This window comes from Equus quagga, chromosome 11 (assembly GCF_021613505.1).
Source record: "Equus quagga isolate Etosha38 chromosome 11, UCLA_HA_Equagga_1.0, whole genome shotgun sequence".
NCBI classification, from domain to species: Eukaryota; Metazoa; Chordata; class Mammalia; order Perissodactyla; family Equidae; genus Equus; species Equus quagga.
Window position 1 is genome coordinate 26,517 of NC_060277.1, and position 13,382 is coordinate 39,898.

The 13,382-nt window shown below is 42.0% G+C and overlaps 1 protein-coding gene across 4 annotated transcripts in view; it reads left to right on the forward strand.

The window, feature by feature from the left end:
* Positions 1-6: 6 nt before the first annotated feature.
* Positions 7-13,382, forward strand: part of REPS1 (RALBP1 associated Eps domain containing 1) — a 79,399-nt gene continuing 66,023 nt past the window's right edge. For all 4 annotated transcript variants that reach the window (XM_046674398.1, XM_046674399.1, XM_046674400.1 and 1 more), the window contains exon 1: positions 7-322. In XM_046674398.1, coding sequence (XP_046530354.1) covers positions 170-322 — 153 coding nt within the window. In that variant the 5' untranslated portion in view covers positions 7-169. The remainder of the gene's footprint in view (positions 323-13,382) is intronic.

Sequence of the window (13,382 nt, forward strand, 5' to 3'; positions counted from 1 at the left end):
ATGGCGGCGGGAGGCGGAGCGGCGGTCGCGCTCGGCCCCGAGCCCCCGAGACTTTAGCCCCGCGGCCCCGCGGCCTTCCGGAAGCGCTGCTCGGCGCGACGGAGGGGAGCGGCGGGAGCCGGAGACTCGAACCCGCGGCGCCGCGGGACTGCGGCCTCCCGGCCTGGTCATGGAGGGCCTGACGCTGAGCGACGCGGAGCAGAAGTACTACGCGGACCTCTTCTCCTACTGCGACGTCGACAGCACCAAGAAGGTGGCGGCCAACGGGCGCGTGCTGGAGCTGTTCCGGGCCGCGCAGCTGCCGCACGAGGTGGTGGTCCAGGTGCGGCGGGGGCCGGCGGGGGGCAGGGGGGCAGGTCCCCGGGATGGCGTGGGGGACGCAGGTACGGGCGGCCGGGTCGCGCCGCGGTCGAGGCGGAGGCTCGCCCTCGGGGACAAAAGTCTTGCGGGGGCCGGGGGCCGTGTGTTGTCTGAGGAGCCCGACTCCTGTCTCTCGGCTGCCCTCCGAGTCTCTTTTTTGGCAGGGAAAGAGCAACTTCAGATGGAGGATCTGGGATTGTTACCGTGCCTTTGGGTCCTAGATCCTGGTCCTACATCCATAGCTCTTCGGGTCCTGCGGGGTAGTGAGGTTATCACTATAAGTAAGTGTTTTTTGATGCTTGGATTAACCGAGCAGACGCCACAAAGTGGGTTTTATAGATTTAGGAATCATAGAAGCAGTTTTTTTAAGGAAGCTAAATTTTAGGGAGATTAAAAAATTTGAACTTCTGGCTGCTAGGGTGCAAGTAGATATGAAAAGAAGTTGTGATTAACTATAGAACGTGTGGCTGATGTAAACTGGACATTTTTCCATTGGCATTCAATAACATTTGGTGGAACCTGTGGATTGAGTTGGGAGATAGGTAATGAATAGCTGGAAGTCGAACGTGCGCCTTCGCCTCCATCTCTAGCACTAGAGGAGCAAGCAGAGCAAGTGTTAGGCTTTCTGTGTCACATCGGTTTTTAAAATAGAAGGCTTCCTGGAAGCTCTTGTCGAATGCATGTGTTGAGCATTAACGTTACTCTGCTTAATGTTAACGAGCTGCTAGTAAGAGTCGGCCTAGACAGCATATAAGGAACAGGTTTGAAGCTTTCATCTTTATTATGATGGAAGCCAGTTATCCAGATCTCCAAAACTTAAAACCGTGTGCATAGGTTTGATGTGGTGCACTGCAGAGAGCACTGGGTCAGGAGTTTTGACTCCACTCTGTTGTTAGCTAGTGCAACTTTGGGCCAGGCACTTTCACTCCTCGAACATAAGTGTGCTCACCATAGAATGAGAGTCAGGTTCCTTCTAACAGAAATTATGGGAAGTATAAAAATGTCCACCGGGCCTGTCTTAGAAGTTACGTGTGCATTAACTGTGGCTAAGTTGAATTAGTCCCACCTTTTGGAATAATCTCGTATGTTTTGTATTGCTTGTTTAAAATCTCAGGAGGAAAAGTTGAGTGTCTTACAAACCAACAGCTAGGAGTCTCAAATTCATGCTGCTGAAAAGGGGCAGAGAGTAATTATTTTAGGCTTTGCTGGCCACGTACCGTCTCTGTTGAATGTTCTTTGTTTTTACAACCCTTTAAAAATGTAAAAACCATTTTTAGCTCAGGGGCGTACAAAGCAGGGCCTGCAGTTTGCTGACCCCTGCTGAAGAACCATGGTGGCGGTGTAGGGTACTACACTCTGCTCATGGCTTTCGAGTTAGGCTTACAGAAAGAGGTCTGGTCAGAACATGCTCCTTAACGATACTGCTCTTTCTGTAGAAATAACAAAAGATACCTTCAAGTCATCTAGGAGCTGAAATTGAGGAGAAACCTCCTGTGTTCTATTTTGGTTTATGTCTTTGCGCTGGGGGGTGGGGGCGAGCTGAAATAAACTGACTTTCATATTTTTAGTGGTGCACAGACTTTAGGATTTTAAATGTATTGTTTAGGAATAGACAAATTAGCGTTAATTAACCTTTGCTTGAAATTTGTTTAATCCAACCCAAGATGTTTTCATGTTTTGCTCAACTTTTTTGACATTCACAAATAAATTTCTATTGCCTTTTTGTATAAAGAGAGCTTAAATAGCATAAATATTCAGGATTCAGTTACAAGTTGAAAGCAGTAGGAATTCCCTGAAGCAGAATTCTTTTTTTTTTTTCCTTCTCCCCAAAGCCCCCAGTACATAGTTGTATATTCTAGTTGTGAGTGCCTGTGGTTGTGCTACATGAGACACCGCCTCAGCATGGCCTGATGCGCGGTGCCATGTCTGCGCCCAGGATCCGAACCGGCGAAACCCTGGGCCGCCGAAGTGGAGTATGCGAACTCAACCACTCCGCCACAGGGCTGGCCTCCAAGGAAGAATTCTTATAATAATATATACTAAATAGCATTCTGGGTATCTTGAAGGCATTGTACTTAAAAATTGGACTCAGACATAAAATTTGAGACAAAAGGCGAACGTGGACTTAATTCTCTTAAAGGAATTTGGGATCGTCCGAAAACACATCCCCTTTGCTTTCTAAGTGGGAAACATTTGGGGCAACTCATACGTAATATTTACTTAGCTCCAGGCTGGGCAGGGCAGGACCTCAGGCGTAAGAGGCCTTCAAGGACCTTGTAATCTGCAGGAATGCACGTGTGTAACGTAACACAGAATGTGAACGTCATGGGGAGGCACAAAGGACGTATGATCAGGAAAGGCTTCTTGACTTAATTCAGATGGACTTTCAGTTAGTGTGGAGGGAGGGCAGTGGAACAAAGAGGACTCAGGCAGAGAAAACATAACCAAAGGTGAGAAGGATGGGGGCCTTTTCAAGGACGAGCAGGTAGTCAGGTTTTGCCTAAGGTAGAGTGTGTTTTGGGGATAATGGGACATAGAGTTAGAAAGAGACGATATTAGGAAAGAATCTAAGGAACAGGGGGAAGATTTCATATTTCAATAGGCAGTGTAGACTCATTGATAGTTTTGGAGTGAGGGAGAGGAGAGACTGGGAAAGGAGAACCAGGCATCGTCTGGTGTGGGTGCTGGGTAATGGGCATCCAGACCAGGGCGACAGCAGACGACTGGAAAAGGAGGTTCTGAATGAACAGGTCTGTGTTATTGAAAGGCTGTAGTAGCCACTATGTGAGGTACTTTGTGGGATAATGCTTAACTGAGGCCAGATTACCAAGGCTGGGTGGAGAGCTTTGAACTAATTGTGAAGGTAACAGGGAGTTGTAGATTTAAGAGAAATGACTCATAAAGGCAGTGCTTTAGGAGGCCAGTGCAACAGACATTAGAGGGAAGACGCTGGAGACGAATTTGGGGACTGATTCTCTGGTGTATGTATGAAGTGGTGAGAAACTGGGCCCAGGCACTGAAATGTGGGAGTGCAGACACAATGAAGAGGAGGATTTTGCCCCCCAGGGGGCCTTTGGCACTGTCTGGAGACGTTTTTTTGGTTTTCATGGGGGTGGAAGGGAGCAGATCTACTGGCATCTAGTGGATAGAGGTGAGAGATGCTGCTAAGCAAGCTGCAATGCACAGAACAGCCCCCACAACAAAGAATTATCTGGGCCAAAATGTCACTAGTGCCAGGATTGAGAAATCATGACCTGGACTCTGGTGGTGGCAGCAGGACAGAAAGTGAGGCTAGAGATACAGTGGAGATTCCGAAGGTAGACCTGATGGGCCTGTGTTACCTGGTGGTGTTTAGATGAGAGAGGAATAGGGCAAGGATCAGTCTCTGCTGGACACCACTCATAATTAGAAAAAGGAGGGCCGGCCTGGTGGTGCAGCGGTTAAGTTCACACACTCCTTTTCTTGGCGGCCCAGGTTTTGCCGGTTCGGATCTCGAGTGCGGACATGGCACCGCTTGGCAAAAGCCATGCTGTCGTAGGCGTCCCACGTATAAAGTAGAGGAAGATGGGCATGGATGTTAGCTCAGGGCCAGACTTCCTCAGCAAAAAGAGGAGGATTGGCAGTAGTTAACTCAGGGCTAATCTTCCTCAAAAAAAAAAAAAAGAATTAAAAGAAAAAGGAATGGGGAGAGGGCCTGATGTTTAAAGAGTTGATGATGGGATGATGAGTTTGAGTTCAGGCATTTCGAGATGGCAGTGCACATCTCCACGAGATGGTAGAAGCTCATGGAGATTTGTCCACCCTGAGCACTGGTTATTAGCGTGAAGTTCAGGTGTTTGGGATCTCTTCCTCTGCCTTTCTCACCTAAGTATCTTGGGAGTAGAGGACACACAGCTTCTTGCACTGTCAGCATGCATGTACACATCAGCGCTTTGATGAATGTCTTAGTTTTCAGCATTTCCTAATAAAGGTCATGAGAAGGCTGAGTCATCTGGGGGACTGAGCCTAGAGAACAAAGAACAGAGGGCCCAAAGCATTGAAGGAGGAAGGAGCTGGCGTTTGTTGAGTGCCTATAATGTTCCTTTTACTGGGCAGATCATTTTCGTGCAAGAACTCATTTGATTCTTGAAACAACCCTGTGAAGTGGGTATTCTTGTTTATTAACTAGGAGCTTGATAGGCAGAGAAGTTAAATAACTTGTTAGTGAATAGAGTATTTCTCCTTTACTGTTATTCCTTGCCAACTCTCAGCTCTTTCTTACTTTCACTGTTTACATGATTGGTTTCCCCCTAGTTCTTATGAAGGGTAGAGATTTTAAATTATTGATTTTGAGTTATGTATCGATCCCCTTCTTTGTGTAGTAGATGATTTCACATATGATGATGTCTTGAAGCACAGCCACTGAAGAGAGATAGGGAGATTCTTGTGGTTGGTATCCTGGGCACACAGAAATGCAGTTTTAATCTACGACAACTGTCCAACGTCTTAAGATATGTGCATTACGCTTGTTTTGGACTAGCGGAGTAAAATAAAGCCTATTCTGAGTTTAAGGGTTTGTTTTTGGAGACAGTGTGTCATTAGACAAAGTGAATGAGCTAAAAGCTTTATGGAATGATGTTCCACACCAGAGAGGAACAGGACTAGGGATAGAAAAGTCTGGCTCATAGGATTTAATTGTGAGGAATTTTGTTGTCTCCCGAGCAAGAATATACTCAGTGGCTTAAAGATCACCTTTTCCAGAAGTGATTTATTTTCCTTTTTTTTCTTTTTTTTGAGATTGGCCCTGAGCTAACATCTGTTGCCAGTCTTTTTATTTTTTTTCTTCTCCCCAAAGCCCCTCAGTACATAGTTGTATGTTCTAGTTGTAGGTTCTTCTAGTTTTGCTGTGTGGGACACCACATCAGCATGGCTTGATGAATGGTGCTTGTTCCGCACCCAGGATCCCAACCACCGAAACCCTGGGCCGCTGAAGCAGAGGGCACAAACTTAACCACTCAGCCATGGGACCAGCTGCTATTTTACTTTTTAAAGATTAGGGAAGGTATGCTATTCACCCTACTAATCAGTGTGTTTTCTTAGCTTTTACATAAAGCCTCTATTTGGGAAATGTTTTAAAACTTCATACAGATTTTGAATGTGTAATAGCTAATAACAGGTTTGAGTACCAACTGTTCTTTTATTGAAGATTATAAGCAACGTACCCTGTTAATGAAGCTGAAAAAATCTTTTAGGTCATTTGTGTTAAGCAATATCTTGGTAGAATATTTGAATAACATTAATTTAATAGGGGGAAAGTGAGAACAATGAAGTATAAACCATTTTGTCTTTCTTTTGAAATTTGTTCAATTATAAGATCTACTCATTAGTGATAAGGTTAAAATAGGGAAACAGAGCCTTATTTGTGCATTAAAAGCTATAGACTTAATACAAGTAAATGTAAGGTTTGATATTGTAGTGACTTTTTTCCCTCCCCAAAGCCCCAGTGCACACATAGTTGTGTATCCTGGTTGTAAGTCATTCTAGTTCTTCTGTGTGGGACGCCACCACAGCATGGCTTGATGAGTGGTGCCTAGGTCCACGCCCAGGATCGAACCGGGGAACCCCAGACCACCAAAGCAGAGTGCACCAATTTAACTACATGGTCATGGGGCTGGCCCCCAAGTGACTCTTTTAAAAGTTTTAATTTCTAAATTACTAAAATAATATAACAAACTACAAAAATAATCTTGCCTTAATCAGACACTTTCATATACACAATTGAAAAACATACTGTTTGTGAAGGGAGTCACACTTAATGGCTTTCTTTTTTTTTTTGAGGAAGATCAGCCCTGAGCTAACATCTGCCAATCCTCCTCTTTTTGCTGAGGAAGCCTGGCCCTGAGCTAACATCCATGCCCATCTTCCTCTGCTTTCTATGTGGGACACCTACCACAGCATGGTGTGCCAAGCGGTGCCATGTCAGCACCCAGGATCCGAAACGGCGAACCCCAGGCCGCTGAAGCAGAAGTGCGCACTTAACCGGTGCGCCACTGGGCCAGCCCACTTAATGGCTTTCTGTAGGGTCATTTACTTTTAAAATTTCTCTGTCCTGTATCATGCTGCTTGTAGTCTTTTCTTTTTCTTTTTTTAACCAATAGCACAAAGTGAGAGTCTTAGTATTTTGAGAATTCATGCTAGCATTTTGATGGAGCTATCAAAGAGTTTGAGAAGGTGGTATAGGAGCACTGACGGCGGGAGGCTAGTTCTAGTCCTCTCTTTAGCAAGCTTTGTGACCTTGAACAAATTCCTTAATGGCTGGGTTTTAGTTCTCACCACATGAGGTAATTGGATTGGATTTTTCAAACAAGAGTGTTATAGTGTGGGGATGGCACTCCATCTAGCCACACCTTTAAGAAAGTAGCATACAGACTTGAAATTAGTTGCTCAGCTATTTTGACACTGGAAATATTTCTATTTTGATTTTTTTTTACATTCTCTGGGAGATTGGAAGAGGAGACTCTCAGCCTAGAGTCTGAAGTTAACTCTATATCTAGGGGTTGTAAGATCCATCTTCGAGGTATTTGGCCAGTGAGAATTTGGAATGGCTGATAAGACTTGGCATTTCCAATGTTTTCCTTCATATACAGTTCATTTTCTGTAGCCTTTCCTGTGATAGATGCGTCTTCTTATGCCTTCCCTCCTTTACTTCTGTTTGAGGGATTTATGTCTTATGGGTTCCATATATAGACATGACATAAAAGTCAGGACATGATAAGAACTTTGGCTCAGAAATCTTTTTTTAAATTCATACCATATACCAAATTTCATTGAGATTTGATAAAATATAAGACTTAGGCTTTTAAAAAAATACTATATCTCTTCCCCATTTTGTTTCAAGAGTTGACTCTATGTTGAATTTGAGTCTATCTTGTTAAGTGATGAAGCCAGAATTTATTAGATCGTGTATCTCCTTATAACTTCTTTTGGGTTGTGGATTCCTTTGAGATTCTTGTGCACATACTGGACATCTGCTTAGAAAACATAGTTACACAAAATTTTGCAAATCATTTGAGGTTGCCAGTCTTTCCCCAAGCTGGTCAAACTCATCCCATGGACCTCTACATGAAGAAAGTTTTAAGGAAGAGCAAGCAGACCTGTGAAATGCTGAACATGCGTCTTTCTTAAATCAGTTTTGTATATTTTCAATAAATGCTTCTTCTTGGGTACTATTTATATTTCGGGTGTATATGCAGTGGTGAAAAATCAGAACTCTTCCCTGCCTCATGGATTATAACCTGTGCTAATGTTAAAAAGGAAAAGAACTGTGTACAGTTAGTAGAGACTCATGGGAGACTCTCAGGACCTACTTAGGTGTAAGGGAAGGCCTCTCTGAGGAGACATGGGTGGGGGTAAGGCGGAGAGAGTGAAACATTTCCCAGAGGGAACAGCATGTGAAGGGCCTGAAGCTGTGAAGAGTGTAGTGTGTTTGAGGAAGTAAAAAGCTGGAGCATTATGGACGAGAGTGGAGAATGGCAAGGACCACATACTGCAAGGCCTCATACACAGTGTTAAGGAGTTTGGATTTTAAAATACTAAAAGTTTCTGTTCAGGGGAGTAGCATCATCTGAATTGGTTTTTTTTGTTTTTTTTTTTTTTTTTTGAAGTGTCCATTTAAAGGGCAAACTTGCCCAAAATGAGTTTATTTGGGAATAGCCAAAAGAATGGCAACTTGGGATGCGCATGCCATGGTGAACCATAGGCAAATCCAGAGAACAAAGGAGGGGAGCTGCCTTTAGAGAGAAAAAGGGGGAGTAGGGAGGGGCTGTTCTAAAGGAAAGCCCTTTGGGAGATGATAGCAGTTCAGGGCGTCAGTGGCTTCTCCTTGGCTGGGCTGCGGTGATTCTCATTGGCTGAGCTGCAGCGTTTCTCATTGGCTGGGCTGTCGCAGGGTGGGGAGAGAAATCTTCCTTGAGTGGTAGTTTTATGTCCTGTCCAAGATGCAAAGTTTATGTCTCTTCCTGTTTGACGTAATTGACGATGTATGATAGGGCATGAGAGCCGGTCCTACAGGCCTTCCTGACTCCAGTTTAGTTGAGGTTTCTTGTATTAATTTCCACAAAAGATTACCCTGCTGTGTAGAGAAGAGAATACTGAGGCAAGCAGAAACAGACTGACCAGTGGATGTGCCATAGTTCAGGTAGGAGATAATGATGACTTAGATTAGTGAGGTGACAGTAGAATGGAGAGGGATGGGCGGGCGTATTTGAGATATTTTTAGGTAGTAGAAGTAGGCGGACATGATAATGGGTTGGATATGTGGAACAGAAGGGATGAGGAAGAACTCAGGGATGTTGCTGGAAGTCACCATTATTGGATGGCTGAGAGAGGAATGAATTTTTTGAGGTTTTTTTGTTTTCTTTTGGTAGAGGGGTAATGGCGAATTCAGGAGATTTCTTTTGTCAATCTTGACTTCTCAGAAGCCTGTGAGATTGTCAAGTAGGCCTCTACCCAATGGGATAAACAAATCTTGAGGAACCCAGAGATATTTGGCTTGGAGATGTCAATTTGAAGATTATCAGTGTATTAGTGATATTTAAAGCCATGAAAATAGGTGAAATCACTGAAGAAGAGACTATAAAGAGGAAAGAAGGTTTGACTAAAATAGAACCCTGAGGAACACCGCACGTTTCTAAGTTGAGTAAGCTGGAAGGCCTCTTGTACAGAGGCTAAGAAGGACAGCCAGAATGCTTTAGGGTAATTGGGAATGTATATTGGATCACGTCGTGGATACCAAATAATGCAAGTATTTCAAGAAAAGGGTAGTTAACTGTACTGAGTTTGGCTGAGAGGTTGAGAAGATGTGGGCAGAAATACGGCCATTGGATTTGACAGCGTGGAGGCCATCGGTAACTTTGATGAGCCAGTTTCATGGACTGGTAGAGATGGAAGCCAGATGTGAGTGACCTGAGGGGTACATGATGGCCCGGGAGCTAGAAATAGGTTGTATAGATAGCTTTTTAAAGAAGATTGCTTATGAAAGGGAACAGATATAGAGTAGAAGCTGGAGGTGTATGAGGATATAAGGAAGTCTTTTGTTTGTTTGCTTTTTGAGTATAAGAAATATTGCAGAATGATTTTAGTTGTTAGGACTAATAAGAGAAGGAAGGAAGCTTAGGAGAGAGGTCCTTGAGAAAGCAAACATGGTCAGGATCCTGAGGGCCCAGAGGGACAGTTCTCTGATAGGAAACAGATCACTCCTTCAGTTTTAAAAGAAGGGAAGAAGGGAGAACACGGATATAGAGGCAAGTAGGTATATAGATTTGGTGGAAGGAAATTATGATGTTCTAGTGTAATGGCGTCTACCTTTTCTACAACCTGGGCAAGGTTAACAGTTTAGTAGTGAGGAACAAGCTGAATGTGAAAGTGAGAAAAAAATCTATTCATGGTAGCATCAAAAAAAATAAAATACTTAGGAATAAACTAACAAAAGAAGCACCAAGATGTTTATACTACAAAACATTACTGCAAGAAATTAAAGAAGATTTAAATAAATGGAGAGACAGTCTATGTTCATAGATTGGAAGGTTGAATCTTGTTAAGATGGCAGTTCTCCCCAAATTGATCTATAAATTCAACAAAATCTCTATCAAACTTCCAGTAGACTTTTGTAGAAATTGTCAAGCTGATCATAAAATTTATAAGGAAATGCACAGCACCGAGAATAGCCAAAACAATTTTGAAAACAAATAAAATAGACTTACCCTACCTAGTTTTAAAACGTGCTATAATCTATAGTAATCAAGACAGTATGATTGGCATAAGATAAGCATGTAGATCAATGGAACAGAATTGAGACTCAAGAAATGAACCATGATATTTATGATCACTTGGTTTTTGAAAAAGTGTCAGGACAGTTCAATGGGGAAAGGATAGTCTTTTCAACAAATGGTGCTGGAACAATTGGATATCTGTATGTTTTAAAAAAAATGGACTTAGACATAATGTTGTATATACTTCACACGATACACAAAAATTATCTCAAAATGGATCATAGACTTAATTGTAAAACCTAAGACCATAAAAATTCTAACTGATGACATAGAAAGAAAATCTTTGTGACCTTGTGTTAGCAGAGTTCTTAGACATGACACCAAAAGCATGACTTGTAAAAGAAAAACTGGTAAATTGGACTGCATTAAAATTTTTTAAAACTTTTACACTTCAGAGGATAAAGTAAAAAGACAAGCCACAGACTAGCAGAAAACATTTACCTTTTAGAAACGTGGTAAAGGTTTTTAGAATATATAAAGAAATCTTACAACTCAATTATAAAGGAAAAAACTTAAAAGTGGACAAAAGACTTTAATAGATATGTCACTGGAGATGATATGAATGGCCAATAAGCACGTGAAAAGGTGTTCTATTAGTCATTAAGGAAATGCAAATTAAACCGCAATGATATGCTCTCACATGCCCACTCGAATGGCTAGAATTAAGACTGACATTACATAGTAGTGGTATTGTAGAGAAATTGGAGTCCTTATACACTGCTCTTGGAAATGTAAATGGCGTAGCCATTTTGGAAAACAATTTGGCTGTTTCTTAAAAGGTTAAACATGTGCTTACCAGACGAACCAGCAGTTCCACTCTTAGGATCCTACCCAAGAGAAATGAAAACGTGTGCACATGGAGAATTGTAAATGTCTGTTAGCAGCCTTGTTCACAATAGTCAAAAATGGGAAAGCGATCCAAATGTTCATCAGATAGTGAATGGATAAACAAAATATGATATATCCATACAATGGAATACTATTCTATAATGAAAAGGAATAAATTACTGATAAATGTGACAACAAAGATGAATGTTAAAAACATAGGTGAGAGAAGCCAAACACAAAAGAGTACCTATTGTGTGATTGCATTTATACGAAGTGTCTGGAAAAGGCAAATCTATATAAAATGCAGAACAGTGGTCACCCAAGGACAAGGCAGGAGTAGAAATACTGGCGGAAAATATTTGAGTTGAGAGGAAAGTTCTAAAATTGGATTGTGGTGATAATGCATGACTCTATAAATTTTCTTAAAACTCCATCAATTGTGCACTTACCATGGTTGAAGTTTATGGTGTATAAATTATACCTCAAAGCTGTAAATTAAAAATTTGACAATTTGGGGGGTGAGGGGAATTCATGAAATAGTCATCTTGGAGAATGTGACCGTGAGTGGGGTGGAGGCCCTTTGTGCTGTCTGTATAATACAACTTAATCACAAAACATCATAATAACTAATGTAATCTGGCATTGAGTAAGGGATTTATGTTTTGAATATATTTCATATTGGTATATTGATTGATATATTGATATTATATGTGGAGGAGATTACCGTATGAAGATTCATAATAACAGAGAGTATTTGCGTGAAGCACCACTATTTAAATAATAATTCTGGTTTACATTTATTCTGTGTTTTTTGTGTGCTGGCTCTGCCTACTTTATATGTATTAACTTGTTTCTTTGGTTTTTTTTTATTTTTCCTTTTTCTCCCCAAGAGCCCCAGTACATAGTTGTGTATTTTTAGTTGTGGGTCCTTCTAGTTATGGCATGTGGGACACCGCCTCAGCATGGCTTGATGTCTGTGCCCAGGATCCGAACCGGCAAAACCCTGGGCCGCCGCAGCGGAGCGCGCAAACTTAACCACTTGGCCACCAGGCCAGCCCCTAGCTTGTTTTATAAGTACATTATTTAATAGATTTAGAAGGGGCTGAAAAGATTGTGATTTAGAGTGAAGCAAGACCGATTTCTGTCTATTGTTTGGGTGGTATGCTGAGTTTATATACATTTAATTCCGGCATCTTAATTTTATGGAAAATTACGGAAATGTAATACCTCACAGATAATGTGAGTTGGAAGTAATCATACCTGATAAGTAATAGGTTTAATGAAAAAGTAGTTTCAATCTACAAGACTACTTCTGGTTGCTTTCTTCTCTTTAAATTATCAGTTTCACTATCATGAATCTTTGTATGCTGACAGCTTCTAATGTTGCTTAGAGGCACTGATTTGGTGTCTTTATGTCTCTCTAAATTGCTATATCCCGGCTGAGTTTGCATAGGTGGATAGATCTTGGGCCCACTCCTCACAATTATATTAATATGATACTTTGGGTAAAAAATAGTTGCTAAGCGTGCCAATCTACAAGTGATTATTGCTTCTTGTCTGTGGATTATGTAAAATGTTGTATGTGGAAGTAGAATTATCTGTGTCTTTGAAAAAGAAATTATTGTCTTGAAGCTATTCCAGGATTATTGATTTTTCTTGATGTCTCCTTTGTGACTGGAAGGATCCAAGGTTTGACGGTGTAAACTACAATGTTTATTGATATTATATGTTATTAATAGCTGATTTAGAAGAATTCATGTTTTTTCTGAAACGCTTAGTTATAGTCCATAGAAAAGTATTTAATTACAACACTCGTCATTTTCCTTTTTTTTTTTTGAAAGATTGGCGGAGCTGTTGCCAATCTTTTTCTTTTTTTTTTTTTTTCCCCTGCTTTTGTTTCTCCCCAGATCCCCCCAGTATATAGTTGTATATTTTAGTTGTGGGTCCTTCTAGTTGTGGCATGTGGGACACCGCCTCACCGTGGCCTGATGAGCGGTGGCATGTCTCCGCCCAGGATCCGAACCGGTGAAACCCTGGGCCGCCAAAGCGGAGTCCACGAACTTAACCACTCGGCCATGGGGCGGGCCCCTTTTGTCATTTTCTGTGTCAGCGAGTATTAAGTGTATGCAAAACAGTATAGACTTGGGAATGTGACAGTTCCAGTTGGGAGTCTCCACTCCGGGCTTGTTAACTCTCTTGCCCAGAGCACTAACTTCCCCTCTCTTGAAGACTTCCGTTTCCTCATCTGTGGAATGAGGATAACCCTACATCCGAACGTTTCTTGATACCAGAGTGAAGTCACGTGTAAGCGTCTGGCATGGTGTCTGGTTCTTCAAGGATGGCCACATAAGCTCCATTTGCTCAGGCTCTTCTCTGTATGGGAAA